Source organism: Delphinapterus leucas, chromosome 9 (genome assembly GCF_059928025.1).
Source record: "Delphinapterus leucas isolate spDelLeu-1000000601 "Yukka" chromosome 9, BTC_Dleu_Yukka2, whole genome shotgun sequence".
Taxonomy (NCBI): Eukaryota; Metazoa; Chordata; class Mammalia; order Artiodactyla; family Monodontidae; genus Delphinapterus; species Delphinapterus leucas.
This window is the reverse complement of record NC_143137.1, coordinates 6315559-6334480: the sequence shown is the minus strand read 5'-3', so window position 1 is coordinate 6334480 and position 18922 is coordinate 6315559. Positions and strand designations below refer to the sequence as shown.

At 45.1% G+C, this 18922-nt stretch overlaps 1 protein-coding gene across 2 annotated transcripts; it reads right to left on the bottom strand.

Moving 5' to 3' along the window:
- Positions 1–1355: 1355 nt before the first annotated feature.
- On the bottom strand, positions 1356–7575 carry LOC149748340 (GTPase IMAP family member 5-like). Of its 2 annotated transcripts, none has more exons than XM_089917211.1 (3): positions 7374–7575; positions 3764–3834; positions 1356–2804 (listed from the first exon to the last, which is right to left on the bottom strand). In XM_089917211.1, exons 2-3 carry the CDS (start codon positions 3804–3806, stop codon positions 1924–1926), a joined length of 924 nt encoding a protein of 307 aa, XP_089773337.1. In that variant the 5' UTR covers positions 3807–3834; positions 7374–7575; the 3' UTR covers positions 1356–1923. The 2 variants fall into 2 exon arrangements, with proteins under 2 accessions (XP_089773337.1, XP_089773336.1); XM_089917210.1 differs by having other exon boundaries at positions 3764–3812.
- Between the last annotated feature and the right edge of the window lie 11347 nt (positions 7576–18922).

Here is an 18922-nt window from a genome sequence, read left to right as displayed (position 1 = left end):
ATAAAGGCATATAAAAATGGGTATGAGAGAAATGTGTCAGCCAGAAGGAGGGGGCGGGCTCGGAGGGGGGGCGGGGGGTGGGGTTGGGGGTGGGCAGAGGCAACCTAGCCAGGGCTGGGCTTCTAGGAATGTGCCGGCCCCTCCCTCCCGGGACTCACTCAGGAGGAGGGAGCCCACGGTCAACGAGGGGAATGAGAATCCTGGTAGGAGGGATGCAGGGAGGCACCTGGCTGGGCGGGGCCCTGGGCATCACCCCCAGGGTTCAAGGGCTTCCTCCCCGAGGCTTTTAAGTAAGTTAGGAATTTTAGGAAGACCATGCTGCAGCAATGTGGCCATTGGACTAAATAAGTGTAAGCCTGAGAACGAAGGATACCATTCAGAAGAAAAGAATTCCATCTTGGCCATCAGAGTCTGCGCCATAACACGAGGCGTGGGGAAGGAGAGGAGAGAACGCGGAGGGGCGACACCGACGGGGTGGAACTGACACAGTGTGGGCACTAGCAGCAAGGTCGGGAGGGAGCCAGGTTTCCGTCTTGCCTCCCTGTGACAGTGGCTCCCTGCACTGTCCCGGACCCTCAGAGGGAGAGTGGGCTGCGCAGAGGAAGGCAGACTTTGGATCTGGGTGTGCTGTCCTTGAAGCCCTCTGGGCGGGGCGGTCTCATCCTCCCTCCAGGGAAGGCATCCCTACCAGGCAGGAACTCGGCCCAAGAAAGTATTAAGAGAGCAGGGCTGCAGGAGGATGGTCTCCCTCCAGGTGTGTAGATGGTCCATTCCCAGGCCTCCCCGCACCAAGAAGTCATCTCTTTCCCCAGGAGCAGCGTTGCCCAGTGATCCAGACGACATTCCACCTTTGTTGATTTCCAAGAGGAATAAAGCCGGAGGGTTAACCCAAGGATATTTTACAGCAGAGAAGGAGAAAGGGTTTTGCTCAGCCTGTACTCACACATGAATGTTCGCCAAAGTAACTCCTTGGAAAGTGTTCAAATATGTCTCTGTTTCTCCCTCAAAGGATAAACGAAGCATGGAAAAGACCCCCCTAGGGATCGTCCCATTTACTCTGCCCCCTCCTTTTGTCATTTCCAAAATAATACAACTCTAGGGATTTTTCACTTTCTTCAGGATTCAGTGAGTGTCTACTCTAAGCAGGAAATTTGGCTGTAGAGGGAGGTCCTTCCTGATACTGGGAACAAGAAAAGAGAAATTCGTTTATTTAGTCTCGATTCACTTACTCACAGGAAGCATGAAAACAGGGAAGTTCTGATAGATTTAAGGATTTTTTTTAAAGGATATGGAGAACGCTTCATTAGATCAAATGTTTTCAAATGCAGGTAAAAGAGACCCCAAACTCCAATAGCTTAAGCAATAAGGGAATTTATTGGCTGACATACTGGAAACCCAGAGACAGTGCAAGCTTCAAGGCGGTTGAGTCGGTGGCTCGGGTTGACTCCATCATTCTGCTTGGCTTCAACCTCAGGTCGGTAGCCACACGGCTGCTGTCATTCCAAGCATTACGCTCAGGTCCAACAATGCTCAGAGGAGGAAGAGACTGTCTCTCTATGGGGGTCTTTCCTGGGCAAGCAGAAACCTGGCCCCAGCTCTGCAGACTTTTTCTCACTTCCCATTGGCCTGAATTGGGTCTCAGGCCTATGCCTGAGCTGCTCACTACAAAGAAAATGAGAAGTATATAGACCAGCCAGGCATCCCTCGAACTGAGCCATCGTCATCTTCCTCTGAGGCACGTGGCTTCACCGAGGGACTGGTGGAGGCATGAACCGAGCCAGAAACCTACAAGGAAGATGGGAGCTGCGGAGATGACAAACCATGTCCTCTGCAGACCAACAGAATTTATTTCTGAAATGAACAAAGAATCCTTGAGGTGATACTTTAGAAAAGCCTCTGACAAACAGATGAGACAGAGGAGAATTAAAGATGATACCAAATGATCAGCAGAATAAGAAGAAAAAGTAAGCTGCACCAAACAAGACAAACACAAAGAGCATCATGCACGACGATCCAGTGTTTGACTCGCAGGAGCGCCTTGAAGGCACCGTTTCTCTGGGCCTCTTTCAGGTCTTGCTTTTGCTTTGCAATATGCGACCGCACCTTGGCCAGGTAGCGCACGTGACCTTCTCCATGGGGGTCGCCCCCGCCCTGCTGGAGCCGCTGTGCATCAAAGAAGAGGTCGTTGCTGAGGTAGGTGCCCTGGAGCTCCCTCTCCAGCCCCTCGACCACGGCCATCAGCTCGGCCAGCTGCTTCCTCTGCTCGTCCCCGGAGGCCCGGTTGCTGAAGGCACAGTACCTGTGCCCGCACTCCCGGACCAGGCCCCTCAGCCTGACGTTGTCTGTGTTTGCTACGTAGTCATGCAAGGATCTGTCCGCTAACTCCTCCTTGCGGGTGAAGAGGATGACCGTGTGTCTCAGGGCTCTCGCCCCAAAGACCTCCTTCACCCTGGTCACGGCCACCACGTCCTGCTCTGTGAAGCGCCCCAGCTGGGTCACCAGCAGCAGCACGTGAGGCCCCGGGGCCGAGAGCAGGTAGCAGTCCCCGATGTTCTCGTACGCCTCTTGGTCCTGGGCCCTCGCCTCAAAGATGGGGGGCGTGTCCACCACCAGGACGCTCCTCCCATCCCACGTGCCCGTTGCGCCCTGACACTTCCTGGTCACCGACTGGGCCTCCAGCCTGGACTCAAACACTGGCTGGCAGAGGATGCTGTTCCCGGTGGCACTCTTCCCGCTGCCTGTTTTGCCCACCAGGATGATCCTCAACCAAAATGCTCCTGGATTTAAGCTCTCTTCTCCTCCGCCTGTCAGAGCACACAGAAAGGTAATGTGCCATTGCCATGGACTGAATGTGTCCCCCCCAAAATCATATGCTGAAACCCTAATCGTCAATGTGATGGTATCTGGAAGTTGGGTCTTTGGGAAGTGCTGAGGTCTAGATGAGGGCGTGAGGGTGGAACTCCATGATGGAATTAGCGTCCTTCTAAGAAAAGAAAGAGACTAGAACTCTCTTTCCACCAGATGAGGACACAGCAACCGGGAAGAGTGTTCTCCCCAGACACCAGATCTACCACACCTCGACCTTGGACCTCCCAGCCTCCAGATCAGTGAGAAATTAACATTTGTTGATTACCACCCAGTCTGTGGTGTTTGTTTTAGCAGCCTGAACTGACAAAAAGAGTAATAAATGCCTTTTTAGGAGGAAGAGAAGGAAAGATAAAAAGGAAAAGACCTAGAAGAAATAGCGTCCCTGGATCAATTAGGCTATCACACTCTCTTTTCCCAGAACAGGGCTGGGCTCAGAGTAAATATTGTTACATAGAGAATAAAGGGAAGTCTTGCAGGGTTGGTGGAATAAATCATCCCAGCTGGCCAAAGTCATTAGGATTGCTCCTTTTGGGATGCTGAATTTTTCCACCCTTTCCAGAACATTCTCCCTATTCAGTTCCCACCCTGAAGGCCTTCTGATGCTCAGAGCTTCCTACAACCATTAAATTAATTGTTAGTCGCATACTTTCATCTCCTCCCATCCCTGCCTGGTCTCTGTTTTACAAGATGGCAGGGTTTTATCTGAAAGAACTTACCCTCACTAAGGAGAGCATGACAGCAGATAGCCTAATAAGCTCTATTTCTTGGGGGATATGCATGTTCTTTGTGCTGAGGTGACTCTAGTCTTGTACCTTTCCCTACAGGTGGGAAGTTTGCTGACCCAATGCTGAGTTCATGGTCCCCAGGTGTTGTGCAGGGCTCCACCAGATCTTACCTTTGATGCACGTGTCTTCTCCACCCTTCTGAAGCCCCTCCATTTTGTTCTAGACGGAAAACAGGCAGAGACTGTTCATATTCGAGTCGGATGTGACATCCGACACAAAACACCACATTTTATAGATGAGGAGATTGAAGGGAGAAAAAAACAACTACTGAAGGTCACACATACTTTAATGGATGAGCCGAGACTAAAACCCAGGGCTGCTGACCCTCAGCCATTCTTGGCACTAGACTGAACTTCCTCACAAAGAGTATATAGACAGTCCCAACACAAGAGCACCGCACGTGGTTTCCCACCACCTGGATTTAGCTACTAACAGGATGCACTGAAAACGTGCTGTCCACCCAGAAGACCAACTAAGGAAGTTGGTCATATCCTGGCTTCCTGGCTCTCTGTCTTCAGGATCTCAGTCCTGGCACCCAAACTCAAGATTGCCTCGCAAAGTTTCGCCTTGGGTAAACTCACAAAAGACGTTCTTCCCTAAGTTTCCATGGTGATGGTGGTAGAGAGGGTCACGAATCATCCCAGTTTGCCCAGGACTGAGAGGATCCCCTGATCAAAGGAACTTCAGTGTTGAAACTGGGAGAGCCCCAGGCAAACCAGGACGAGTTGGTCATGTCAGGAGTAGGAGATTGTCAAGACCCCAGGTGGGCAGTGGGGTGGAGCATACGTCCGGTAAACAGAGGGAAGACCTGATCTGTTAGGCTCAGACCAGCTCTTATGTTACCAAAGATCTATGCTTCCATATTCTCAGCTCAAATAGTCTCTGACCAGTAGCTACCTCAGGGGCATCTCTCTCCAGTCCACTCCCCTTCTTTCATTGTACCCCATATGCCTTTTTCTTGATCTTTGTCTTTCTTCCTACTTCCTACTTCCTGTGCTCAGCGAGTGGGGCCACTCAGGCCCCACCCAAGGATGACTACTCAAGCTTCACTATTGGGAAAGAACTTCACGACCCTTCCCAAAACTGCATCAGGACCTCACTGTGTGCCAAGTTTTAGAGTATTTTCTAAGGCTCAAGGAGTTAATGCTAAAGAATGAATCTCTAATTGTGGAATTTCGGCATCTAGGACAGGTGAACCGAAAAAAACTACTTTTTGGAATAAGTAGATTTCCTCCACGCTCCTTGGAATCACACCATATAGGATGTTATCTAGCCCCTCCACCTCTGAAACTGGCCACTGTGATTACCCTTGAAGGAAAAATAATTTAATAAATAAATAACTTGGGAATTATTTTAATTTGAATGTCAAAATTCAGCTTCTATCAGACAGTTTCCCGGTAATATCTTGTAATTCGTTCTAATGGTATTTTCAAGCCAAAAGAGAATTCGGCCTCAAGGCTTCAACATCAGCTCCTGCCTGAGTTTCTAGCCTGCCAGTTTTGGACCTAGTAGCCCCCATAATTGCGTGAGCCAATCCTTCAAATAGATTTCTTCATACATATATCCTATTGGTTCTGTTTTTTCTGGAGAAAACTGATACATCGATCCAGCTAATTCTCTCTGTTGAAATTTGGAGAAGGAGCAAACCTGAAAATAATTCTCACCTTTGGCTGGATCTTTTCAAGCACGAAGTCTACAGGGAGGACTTTTTAAAAGATGTGATTGCATAGGGGAGGCAAATGGGGACACCGGTGTTTCTTAGATATCAGCTTATTTTCTGTGCTGATGATCTTGAAACCAAGGTGCGCTGTTTTCTCATGTACTGCCCTTGGATCATCTTGAATGGTGGTCTCCAGAGAGGACCAGCAAGGAGGGGCTCCCAAGCATCTGAGGACACCAGGCTGGTACCAGGTAAGTGATTGGATGAATGTTAAGGGGCAGAGAAGGTGATGCTGAAAGAGCTGCAGAAAGGGGAGCTGGAGGGGGGCTGGAGCTGATATGCCTGGACTCAGAGAAATCAGGTAACACTGTCCACGTCTTTTATATATGAGGAATACAGCAGCAATGTGAAGCCACCTGCACCCAGGACTGTGGGTTGAAGGGATATCCGAGAGAGATGGCAACCCCTTCACGGTGTCTCCCGGCCAATTGGGAGTGCAGGCAGGACCAGAGTGTGCTGCCTGCCCTGTGTGCTGGGAGGGATGTTCCCCTCTGGCTGCCCCTCAGACCCTCGGGAACGGGTCAAGCAGCGCTACTCACGTGATGTGTATGGCCAAGCGACTGGTAGCCAGCCATCTTGGAACAAGAATGAGAGGCTTAAATTCCTGCTCTCTCTGAGTCTAGCCTGAGCAGAAAGAGAAGTGAAAAAAGGGGCCCCTTCTCAAGAACCATCTTTCTCAATTATTTTGTGAGGATTTTTTTTCCCTCTCTAGTCCAAACGGCCACACCTCTGGCCAGAAGGCTGCCACCGGGTCCCAGCTGCACACCCTCCCCTGCTCTGTCCCCTGCAGATCCCCGTGCCCTTGTCGCCACATTAGTCCCCTCCCGACATCACCATCATCGTGCTTCCTCCTGGCCATCAACCTCACTGCAGAGCCATCATCCTTCCATCCACTCATTGAAAATGTTAGTAAATACCTGGCTTTGCTAGACACTTTTCTCCCTACACTTGGAGGACGGTTGGACCAGTTTAGAGAACAGCTCCTTCCAAAGACAGGGAAAGAACGTGATTCCTTGTACCACCCTTGGGAAGCCCCACTTCCTGCGACGTCTCCACTGGGCAGGGCTGAAAGGAGCACGTGGGGACAGGAAAGGTAGAGGCACCCTTGGCAAACTTGTGAAATGGGCTGAAACTGGCCTGAAATGGGCCAAAACCCAGGCAGATTATCTCACTCTCATTTGCCAAAAGTATTCAGGATCTCCTCCCTACCGGCCCCACGGGAGAGGGTTGGAGAAGGTGACACGCCAATTAGGAATCATAAACAAGATGCCATGGTGAGACACCGTCGCTGTCAAAGGGTGCCAGGCAGGGTAATCCTCCAGGGATAACGCCCTCGTAACTCCATCCTGCTCAGTGAGCAGGTTAGATCATTTTTCAAAACAATAAATTGTATGTCTTTCTCAGAAATAAAGCACGTGTTTTACCCAAGCGGATCACCTTGTCCTGTTCCTGAAATCTTTTTCCCTCTTGAAAACAGAGACTTGCCTTCGAGTTGAGTGGTGTGTACCACAGAGACAAGCAACAGACATCAAGTCAGGTTAAAATCGCAAGGCCAGTTTTCAGCCTGTTCTTCAAAGGGCATCCTGTGACTTCTGGGAGCAGGTTGCAGAGAGGAGGGTCAGACCGTCCTCCCTCACCCAGCAACATGCAGAGAACTCTATAGGTGCACCCAGATGTGGGTGCCTATGTGAATACACTTTTGCACAAACGCGACAAATAAGCAAGCTAGTATCACCAAAGGGCTACTCTCTGAGCTCATTCTGTTCAAAATTTTAGGTTCTGAAAAATATAGTGCTAGTAATATTTTCTGTTTGCAGTTATTTGGGGCTTTAGGGTATGTAATTCCTGACCCTGATAATTTAGGAATAATGAAACTCAGGCTTAGAAAGATCAAGTGTGCAGATTGACACAGATTGTTACTGGGAGAACTGCACAGAGAGGGAGAAGGAGAGGGAGGGAAGGGGAAAGAGAGAGGTAGAGAGACGAACAAGCCCTGTTACCTGGTATGTTCTGGAAAGTTCTGCAAGTTCTCAGACAATCTTGCTGCAATCTTCCCTCCTCTCCCAGGCGGCCTCTCTCATTGGCTTCTAGTCTCTTCACAAAAACATAAGAGGAGTGACAAGTGAAAAAACCTGGCAACCAATTCTACCTGCCAGAGAGAGAGAGAGAGAAAGGCCGTGTACCCCGGGGCAGGAAAAGGACAATGTGTGAGTTTCCTCACCAAGCTGTCCTCAGAGAGTGACTCAAAAGCCCTCGGAGACGCCAGAGGAAGAGGGTTTTCTTTTTGGTTTGGCTTGGTTTTGTTTTCTTTTTAATAACAGTTCCATTTCCTTCTCCCCACCGCATCTCTGTAGGGCTTTTGTGCAGAACAAGGTCTCTACCTGAGTTAGTCTGGAGGCTCGGGGAAGCCAATGAACATCTGGGGCACAGTTGCATCCCAAACCAAGCATCCACCGCCCTTCACTGGCCCACACTGGACCAACTCGTATCTCCCCACGCCCACCATTTATGTCTCCTGCATAAAGATAGCTTCTTATATGTAATTCCAGATGGCAGTGAAGGCTGAACTCAAGGCAGGCATCTTGCTTCAGACCTTCTATGGCTCTGGCCCCCCTTCTTGTTTCTCTGTCAAATGCCCTGCTCTCAAGTCACCCATGCTTTGACCTGAGGAGGAAACAAAGTTTGGTAGGTTTCTTCACCTAGGTGGACTTGCATTTCCACAGAAGCCAGGGACACATCCGACCCCACCCATAGTGCGATTTGGGCAAAGTGACAGGCACTTAAGTGGATAGGGGTGCCATGGCGCCTCCCACTGCCCTGGTTAATGTTCTTCCTCTGCTTCTGTGCAAAGGCCCTGCTGGGGCCCCTGGGTTGCAGGGGCTGAAGCACCTCTCTGGAGACATCCTTAGAGTGAAGGGGGCAGGGTTTGAACCATTACTTGCACATTTGGGTTCAGAACTATAAGTTGAGAAACAGCTATAATCAGGACATTGAGCTGCAAGTAACTCTTGGTTCTTTGCTTAGAGGGGAGGGCATTTATAATGCAGATAACACCCACATTTCACATTTGCAATGAAAGCCATGCCTGACTTACAAAATATTCTCCCATATTGATACTGTCATTTTAACTTTTCAAACAATAATAGCTATTACACTGAATGAGGTAGACACATGCCCTCCTGCTGTAGAGGACAGAAAGGCATGCTTTTAACATACAGAAGACATTTTTTGTCTTTGCTAGCTAGAAATCCCTCTGATATCTCATTTTAGTTGGGGGTGGGGGTGGGTAGGGGAAAGAAGGTTAAAAGATCAACTCCTCTAAAACAAAAATACCTCTTTGTGCTAGACATTTATCAACTCTCAACTGGTTTATCGTGAATACTTCTATGCACGAAGTCAACCTATTCAGTCATCTCAGCACATATTTTGTAAATACCTGGTACACAAGACATTGCTCAACCATATCAAATCCACACCTGCCACGTGAGTTTTTCACGGTTGAGGTAAACCTGTCCTTTTACTTGTCTTAAGCTACTGAGGCTAATACTCATGACCCCACACCATAGAGACTATGGATCCTGACCGGCTACTTTCTGTGCATTAGAAAAAATGCAAATTAATCACTGAAAAAAATCATCTTAGTTCTGTCTTCAGGAATTTCCTCAGCTACTACATAGGGTGAGATGAGCTGCTTTCTACTGGGGACAGTTGTATGCTTTTTCCTCTAAACAGCCTCTTCATATACTTAGCTGATTTCTTCTGTTAAATTATATGTATTTTTCTTGTTGATTCAAGAAAGGCCTTTATTTATTACTCAAGAAAGCAAAATACTACCTACTCTATATAACACTGGTTAACACTCCTTTTCGCCCCTTTCCTTTCTTTATTTAGAGTTTTGTGACTATTCAGGACTCCTCTTTTTCCTTCAGTGTTAGCTCTTGGAATTCTAGTGATGGCTCTTCAAACCATAAGTGCTTCTAATGGTTGGTGAAAGAAATACCAGCAAATAAAAGGAGGGAAATTGTTCCTTTGCCCCTACAGCTACAGAGGAAAACAGCAAATATTATTCCTGCAACAGAGTCTGTGAGATATCCAGTCCTCGAAAACTGTAGCTCTGCCCTGTGAAAATAACCATTGGTCTCTCAAAGCTTGTAGAATTATGGTTGTCTTATTTAATAATGTTTCCTGGGACTTCCCTGGTGACTTCCCAGGGGTTAAGAATCTGCGTGCCAGTGCAGGGGACAGTTCAAGCCCCGGTCCAGGAAGATCCCACATACCGTGGAGCAACAAAGCCCGTGCGCCACAACTACTGAGCCTGCGCTCTACAGTCCGTGAGCCACAACGGCTGAGCCCATGCGCCACAACTACTGAAGGTCATACACCCTAGAGCCTGTGCTCCGCAACAAGAGAAGCCACCACAATGAGAAGCCCATGCACTGCAATGAAGAGTAGCCCCCTCTCACCACAACTAGAGAAAGTCTGCACACAGCAACGAAGACCCAACACAGCCAAAAAATAAATAAATAATAAATTTATTTTAAAAAATAGGGCTTCCCTGGTGGCACAGTGGTTGAGAGTCCACCTGCCAATGCAGGGGATACGGGTTCATGCCCCGGTCCAAGAGGATCCCACGTGCCGCGGAGTGGCTGGGCCTGTGAGCCATGGCCGCTGAGCCTGCGCGTCCGGAGCCTGTGCTCAGCAATGGGAGATGCCGCGGCAGTGAGAGGCCCGCGTACCGCAAAATAACTAAATAATAATAATAATAATGTTTTTCCTCATTGTGAGATGTAAATTGAAATCTAGTAATTCCTAACAAGTCTAAATACTCATAAGGTTTCTTGGACAGATCCAAAGGAGATCACTGATACTTCTTTCTTCTGCCATAGGCATGGAGGTAATAAAATAAAACAAAATAGAAGAGTCAAGAAAGTTTGAGACTTGTGTCTCTAATTTAAATTGACAATATGCTCAGTAAAAGAGAACTGTCAATTGGTGTCAAATGTCTTGCAGATACTACCCCCTGCTGTTCATCTAAGTTAGCTACAATAAGTTTTTTGCTCAGTCTGGAAATTTTAACAAACATTTTCTTTATGGCTTCTATCATTCTTAGAAGGCCCTCCTTTCTCATCCCTTTATTTAAAAATATATTATTTAGCTCCATACAAAAATCTGCACATGAATATTTATAATAGCTTTATTCATGATCTCCAAAATTTGCAAGCAACCAAGATGTCCTTCAGTAGGCAAATGGATAAACTGTGGTACATCCAGTCAATGGAATATTATTCAACATTGAAAAGAAATGAGGGGTTTCCCTGGTAGCACAGTGGTTAAGAATCCACCTGCCAATACAGGGGACACGAGTTCAAGCCCTGGCCCGGGAAGATCCCACATGCCGTGGAGCAACTAAACCCGTGATCCACAACTACTGAGCCTGCGTGCCACAACTACTGAGCCTGCGTGCCACAGCTACTGAACCTGTGTGCCACAACTACTGAAGCCCGCACGTCTAGAGCCCGTGCTCTGTAACAAGAGAAGCCACCACAACGAGAAGCCCGCACACCGCAACAAAGAGTAGCCCCCGCTCGCTGCAACCAGAGAAAGCCTGTGCACAGCACCGAAGACCCAACGCAGACAATAATAAAAATTAAAAATAAATAAATAAACAGAAAAGAAATGAGCTATGAAGCCATGAAAAGACATGGAGGAACCTTAAATGCATACTGCTAAGTAAAAGACGCCATCTGAAAAGGCTACGTACTGTATGATTCCAACTCCGACATTCTAATAAAGGCAAAACCATGGGGACAGTAAAAGATCAATGGTTCCAGGCTTTGGGGAGATGGATGAGTAAGTGGAGCACAGAGTATTTTTAGGGCAGTGAAACTATTCTGGCTGATGTTATAATGGTGGATACATTTCACTATACACTTGTCAATATCCATAGGCTAGACAACACCAAGAGGGAACCCTCAGGTAAACTGTGGTCTTTAATTAAATAATAATGTATCAGTATTGGCTCATCAACTGCAACAAATGTACCACAATAAAGCAACATACGAACTGGGGGGAGCACCGCATTCAGACCATAGCAAGAATTAAACGCTTATATCAGAAAAGAAGAAAGTTCTCAAAAAATCTATTTTTTCATCAACCTTAAGAAACTAGAAAAAGAAGAGCAAAAATAAACCCAAAAGCTAGCAAGAAGATTGAAAAATGATAAAAATGAGAGTAGAAATCATGGAATTAAAAACAGAAAAAACAACATGAACCCCAAACCTGATTCTTTGAAAAGACCAATTAATAAACATCTAAAAAATATTTTCCTGGACTTCCCTGGTGGTCCAGTGGTTAAGACTCCATGCTTCCAATGCAGGGGGTACAGGTCCATCCCTGGTTCAGGGAACTAAGATCCCACATGCCATGCAGTGCAGCCAAAAACAAAAAATATTATGTAAAAAATTTTTTAAATATATTTTCCAAGGGAAAAAGGGAGAAGACACAAACTACTAATATCACCAGTAAACGAGAAGACATTACTACTGATCCTACAGATATTAAATAGCCATTATTAGATGTCTATTTAATATGTAGGTGGCTGTAGATCCTGTGAACAACTCTATATGCCCATCCATTTGACACTTTAGGTGAAATAGTCTTTCAATTCCTGGAAAGACACAAAAACCACCAAAACTCACCCAAGAAGAAAAAGTTAGCCTAAACAGAATAGAGAGCCCCAAAATGAACCCACACTTACATGGGCAATTAATCTACACAAAGGAGACAAGAATATCCAATAGGGAAAAGACAGCTTCTTCAATAAATGGTTTTGGGAAAACTGGACAGCTCCATGCAGAAGAATCAAACTGGACTAGTTTCTCACACCATATACAAAAATAAATTCAAAATGGATTAAAGACTTAAATCTAAGCCCTGAAATCATAAAACTTCTAGAACAAACATAAGCAGTAAACTCTTTGACATCCGTCTTAGTAATATGTTTTTGGATCTGTCTCCTCAGGCAAGGGAAACAAAAGCAACAACAAACAAATGGGACTACATCTAACTAAAAAGCTTTGCACAGCAAAGGAAAATAAAAAGTAAAATGAAAAGGCTGCCTACTGAATGGGAGAAGATATTTGCAAATAATATATCCAAAAGGGGGTTAATATCCAAGATATACAAGGAACTCAAACAACTAACATCAAAAAAATAATTTGACTAAAAAACGGGCAGATGATCTGAATAGACATTTTTCCAGAGAAGACATACGAATGGCCAACAGGCACATGAAAAGATGCTCAGTGTCACTAATCACCAGGGAAATGCAAATCAAAACCACAATGAGACATCACCTCTCACCTATCAGAATGGCTATTATCAAAAAGACAATAAATAACAAGTGTTGGCCAGGATGTGGAGAAGAGGAAACCCTCATGACCGTTGGTGAGAACGTAAATTGGTGCAACTGCTATGGAAGACAGTATGGAGATGCCTCAAAAAATTAAAAATAGAACTACCATATGATCCAGCAATTCTACTCCTAAGTATTTATCCGAAGAAAACAAAAGCACTAATTAGAAAAGATACATGCACCCCTATGTTCATTGCAGCGTTATTTACAATAGCCAAGATATGGAAGCAATCTAAGTGCCTATCAATAGATGAATGGATAAAGAAGATGTGAGTAATAACTAGACTTATAATGGTGATCATTTTGAAATGTATCAAAATAATTGAATCACTATATTGTACAACAAGAATTAACATAGTGTAGTAGGTCAATTATACTTCAAAAACAAACCAAAAGGGCTTCCCTGGTGGCGCAGTGGTTGAGAGTCCGCCTGCCGATGCAGGGGACACGGGTTCATGCCCTGGTCCAGGAGGATCCCACATGCCGCGGAGCGGCTGGGCCCGTGAGCCATGGCCACTGGGCCTGCGTGTCCAGAGCCTGTGCTCCGCAACGGGAGAGGCCACAACAGTGAGAGGCCCACATACCACAAAAATAATAATAATAATAAAATAAAATATAGGAAACTGTATGTATAAGAGTTGGATATACTTTCTTAACCAAGACATGAAGCCAGAAGTTATCAAAGAAAAGATTCTTTAGGGTTTTATTATGGCCTCAAAGTTGAAGACAAAAAAAAAAAAACAAACAGATTTGAAAAATACAATGAAATCTTAAAATGCATGTCATAAAAAAAGCTCACAAAAATCAAGGAAACTGGGCAATATATGTGTAGATTGTTCAAAGATGAACAATAAATAGCCAATACATATATGAAAAGATACTCAACTTCATAAATAGTCAAGGAGGTGAAAATTAAAATAATTTGCAAAAATTAAAATGAGCTCCAATATCTCCTACTGGCAAAAGTCAGTAGTGAGGTTAGGGAGAGGGACAAAGGTCACTTTAATGCACTGCTGGTAAAATGAAAATGATTCTAGCCTTTTTGGAAAGCTCTCTGATAATATTTATTGCAATTTTAAATAGCTATACCCTTTAATGTGTGATCCTATTCCAAAGACTCCATCTCACAGCAGTAAAAGCTCCAGTTACCGCAGCCCAGGAGCACAGCTTTTTTTCTAGAGGCAAAAATACAGGTAGTGAGGTAAAAGTTCATCGGTAAGGATATCATGGAATAATTGTGCAACCGTTAAAAAAGACTACTAGAATGCTTGAAACTAAATACACTGACCACACCAAGTGTTGGTGAGCATGTGGGGGAAATGGTTGAGGTATAAAATGGTGTCATGGCTCTGGAAAACACTTGGTAGCTTTCTTAAAAAGTAAACATACTAACCGGGTGAGCTGTGACAGGGCGAGAGAGAGTCATGGACATATACACACTAACAAACGTAAGGTAGATAGCTAGTGGGAAGCAGCTGCAAGGCACAGGGATATCGGCTTGGTGCTTTGTGACCACCTAGAGGGGTGGGATAGGGAGGGTGGGAGGGAGGGAGACGCAAGAGGGAAGAGATATGGGAACATATGTATACGTATAACTGATTCACTTTGTTATAAAGCAGAAACTAACACACCATTGTAAAGCAATTATACTCCAATAAAGATGTTAAAAAAAAAAAAAACTAAACATACACCCGTGATGTTTCAGCCATTCTAATCCTAGGTGTTTCCCAAGAGAAAAGAAAGCATATGTCTGCAAAGACTTGTACCTGATTGTTTACAGAAGATTGTTTACCTGTAACAGCCCCAAACTGGGAACGACCCAAAAATCCATCAACAGGTGAGCGGATAAAGAAACTTTGGTATATCCACACAATGGAATAGTATTCTAAATAAAAAGAAATGAACTACTGACACACAACAACATGGATGGCTCTCAGAATCATTAGGCTTAGTAAATCAACTATGCTCCAATATAAAATAAAAATTAAATTAAAAAAACAAAATCAGGTTTACTGAAAAAAAATCATTAGGCTGAGGGAAAGAAGTCAAACAAACAGACAAAACGAACACACATCGTATGATTCCACTTATAGAAAACTCTAGAAAATGTACAGTAATCTACATTGACGAAAAGCAAATCAGGGGGTGCCTGGGGATGGGGGGAGAGGAGGGCCGGGGGGAGAGATTGCCTAGGAACACAAGGACACTTCCGGGAGGTGATGGATATTTTCATTACCTTAATCGTGGCGTATATATGTCAAAACTTACCAAATTGCATCCTGTAAATATGTGCAGTTCACTGTGTATCAATTATACCTCAATAAAGATAAACAAGTACCAAGAAAAGTACAAACAAGCATCAGTTGTTAAGACAAATCACTTGGGAATGGGCGGGGCTGGCCAAAGGAGTGACCAAGGAGTTTAGAAAGGAAAAGAAGAAAAATACTGCACTGAAAATCAAAACAAGTATGAAAGGGTCACAGTTGAAAATATGAAAAAATACTTTAAATTACTGATTCCAGTGATTGGTTTTACACGTTTTTACAATTTGTGCACGATGGCTGCTGTCTTTCAAACTCACCTACTTTTTTTTTTTTTTTTTGCGGTACGCAGGCCTCTCACTGTTGTGGCCTCTCCCGTTGCGGAGCACAGGCTCTGGACACGCAGGCTCAGCGGCCATGGCTCACGGGCCCAGCCGCTCCGCGGCATGTGGGATCTTCCCGGACCGGGGCACGAACCCGTGTCCCCTGCATCGGCAGGCAGACTCTCAACCACTGCGCCACCAGGGAAGCCCCAAACTCACCTACTTGTAAGCAATTATGTCCGGTCCCAGAATCAGGGACGGATATCTGTGGATAACTTTCTGAAACCTGAGATGCCTTTGCCAATTTTGGTGTGCTTTCCTACTTTTTGGTCCACTCTCAGCAATGACGGTCAGCCTGACCTGTTCTGTGTGCTTGGCAACATTCTCATCACTTTTACAATTTTGTTTCTAGTTCTAAGTAAGCTAACCAATCCCTCAGGCCCCTCCTGCTGCAGGAAACAGAAGTACAACTCACACAGCTTAAACAGAAAAGGAAATTTATCTAGCTTCAGTCATTGCTATATTCCCTCTCTCCTCAACTCTCCAACAAAAAAATCCCCGGACTGAGTCTTGTGGGACAGCCTTGGAGCCCAAGCCCATACCTAAGCCATGGGGCTGGGATACACCGATTACCCTGCATCGCACGATGCCCTGCATCCTGCCAGTCCTGGGTTGAGAGCTGGTGAAGTCAGAGTCACTTAGTTAAGGTTCAGGGGCTTACAGCCGAGGAGGACTGTTTCCAAAGGAGACCAGGGGCCTGTTCCCAGAAAGAGCAGGAATGCATGCTGAGCTGCCGAAAAACCAACGCTTAGTGATGTCACCCATAAAAGATTAATCAGATTTTTTTTTAAGTTTTTAAGGCCAGTATTTATTTCTATTTTTTAAGTGTTCAAGAAACTTTTAAAAGGCCCAAATACCCAAAGATGTTCAGGTTTGATATAAGATCATACTGAGCTGGCGTCTCTCCGTTTCTCTGTTGCTAAAGCCTCAATTTGATCCTGGTTAATTACTCATGCCACTAATTATACCAGTTGGGTAGCCGTGATTTCCTCTGACTCCCAGCATCTTCCATAAATGGTCATCAGTCCACGAATGATGAAAAATGCAATACCAGAAATAATCACTAAACATTTGCAGATCCTTCCTGTATTATTTTCTGAAACCAGGTCCTCTGAAGATCAATTTGGGAAGCGGAGATAATGTGAGTCTCATCTGGTATTAAACACAGCTCTTCACTACAGAAACCAGCAAACACCCTTCACAATAAAACAAATTCTCCAAAGAGAGGAAATATGAGGGGGATATAGATGAAACTAGATCTGATCGCTGAAAGTAGAAAATGTGTTCTGAGGGCGCGTGGGTGCGGTGTGTTACAATTGGCTATAGTTTTGTGTGCTTGAAAATGTCCTTTAACATTTGAATTTTTAGGGCTCAATCCCTAAGTAATGCTATTTGAAATTATAAATATTCAAAATAAAATGAAGTATGTAGACAATAAAGATTAATCAAAATTGAATGTTTCATTCATGTATTGATAATGTTGGTGCACACCAAGATGATGTGGTTTGAGGACTTGTTTATGCATAACTTAAGTTCATATATGCCCTTTCTAAGTTATTTTTGAGCTTTCTTTGGCATTTTTACTTTTTTCTTGGCCAATGATGCCTTCATTATCTATGAGTACCGGTCTTGTTCCGTCAACAGGAGTGACTTTCTAGGTTCTCACAGGGAAGATGAAACATCCTCACCCTGCCCTTCCTCCCTCATCCACCCCCCCAACTTCCACCTCCCTCCTGCCGCCAGCCGCACCTCTTGTCCTTCTTCTTCTGGATCACATGCCCTGGGAGATCCCATCTCTCCTTTGGGTTGGTCTCTCCCTAGTTTTGCCAGCGCAAACCTTCAAATAGCTATCACTAAAAAGTGAGTAGGAGGCAAACTTTCTGAATTCCAGATGTTGTGAAAATAAAAGTATTTTTCTGCCCCTTCATTCAGGGACTGGATTGACTGCACTTTCAAAATGCCGATTCAAAATCATTTTCCCTCAAAATGCTGAAGACATTTCTCCATTCGTCCTCCAGCTTAGACTGATTGGGTCTGATGCCAATCTAACTCCTATACCTTTGCAAGCAACCAAAACATTATTGTTGTTATTTAACTTTTGGAATCTTCTTATCCTTTCATGAAGATGGGTCTGCGTGGGAAAGAGTCTATTTTTTTTCCTATTTCTCGTGCTGGCCACTAAATGGGCCTTCTCACTCTGCAAATTAAAGTCTTTCTTAACTCTGCAGTTTTCTTTATGTTGATTTTCCTCTGTTCTCTCTTGCAGACACCACTATTGGTGGATGTTTCTCTAACAGAGCCATGGCCACAGGGATGGCCTTCTTTTGCTCTTATTTTCTTCTCTCGTATTTCATGCCTCTTTTTCATTCTTTTCTAGATTTTCTTTGGATTTTTTTTAACTTTAGCAACCATATATATTTTTTTTTTTGCGGTCCACGGGCCTCTCACCGCTGTGGCCTCTCCCGCTGCGGAGCACAGGCTCCGGACGCGCAGGCTCAGCGGCCATGGCTCATGGGCCCAGCTGCTCCGCGGCACGTGGGATCCTCTCGGACTGGGGCACGAACTCACATCCCCTGCATCGGCAGGTGGACCCCCATCCGCTGCGCCACCAGGGAAGCCCTAGCAACCACATTTTTAGTCTCTAAGTAACTCTTGTCTGCTAATTGTCCTTATCGATAGCACATTCTTATGCTGATAGATGCAATATTTAATACAATTCCTCATCTTGCTAAAGATGTTATTTGAATGGTCTTAATTTCCCTTCTGCATCTCTCAGGGCTTCTCTGTCAGTTCGCTGGGCTTCTGCCTTCCTCAGGTACCTGGTCTTCATTCCTACAAATGAAGGTGGCAGCAGCCTGAACTTGTGGCCTCCACGCGGGAACTTTCCCGGGGGGCCCTCCCTGCCCAGGCAGCCTGATTAGCGACTCTGGTCCATCAGGCAGGGACTCCCAACCCCCCAAATGCCAGAAACAGGGGCTTTCCTATGCAGTATCATAGCCCTACTTGAAACCTCAGTTCTCCCCAGAGAGATTGCACAATCATTTTAGAGAAAGGCTCTTGGCAGTTGATGTGTTTTTTGTGCTCTTTTGCCTAGGGCCTGACTGTGTTTTGGGTTCTCTGCGCATGCAGACCGTCCCTGGATCGTGTCATGTTGTCGTCTCCATTTAAAGTAGTAAAGTGACAAAGCAGATGGGCTTGGTGATAACGCCGAGCAGGCACTGGGTTAGCGAGGATAGAAGGGATCTAGTGGAAGTCTTCAAATATTTTAGTTTTTTACTAATTTAATTTAAACTACTCTTCTGATTAGGGAATACTCAAAATGTAGGAATGAGTCTACAATGAAAAGTCCCCCTGCTTTATCTCCTGATGTCCAATTTCCATCCCTCCAGGCAATCAGGGTAGCCAGTTTTGGTGTTTCCTTCCAAAAACCGATCCTATGAGTATATAAATACATATACATATATATATGCATGTGTATATTTGCATTCGTT

Coding starts and splice junctions, on each gene's coding strand:
- LOC149748340 (XM_089917211.1), bottom strand. CDS start 3,806: ATGGAGGGGCTTCAGAAGGGTGGAGAAGACACGTGCATCAAAG. Junction 2,805..3,763: donor AGAAGACACGTGCATCAAAG/GTAAGATCTGGT, acceptor GTGCTCTGACAG/GCGGAGGAGAAGAGAGCTTA.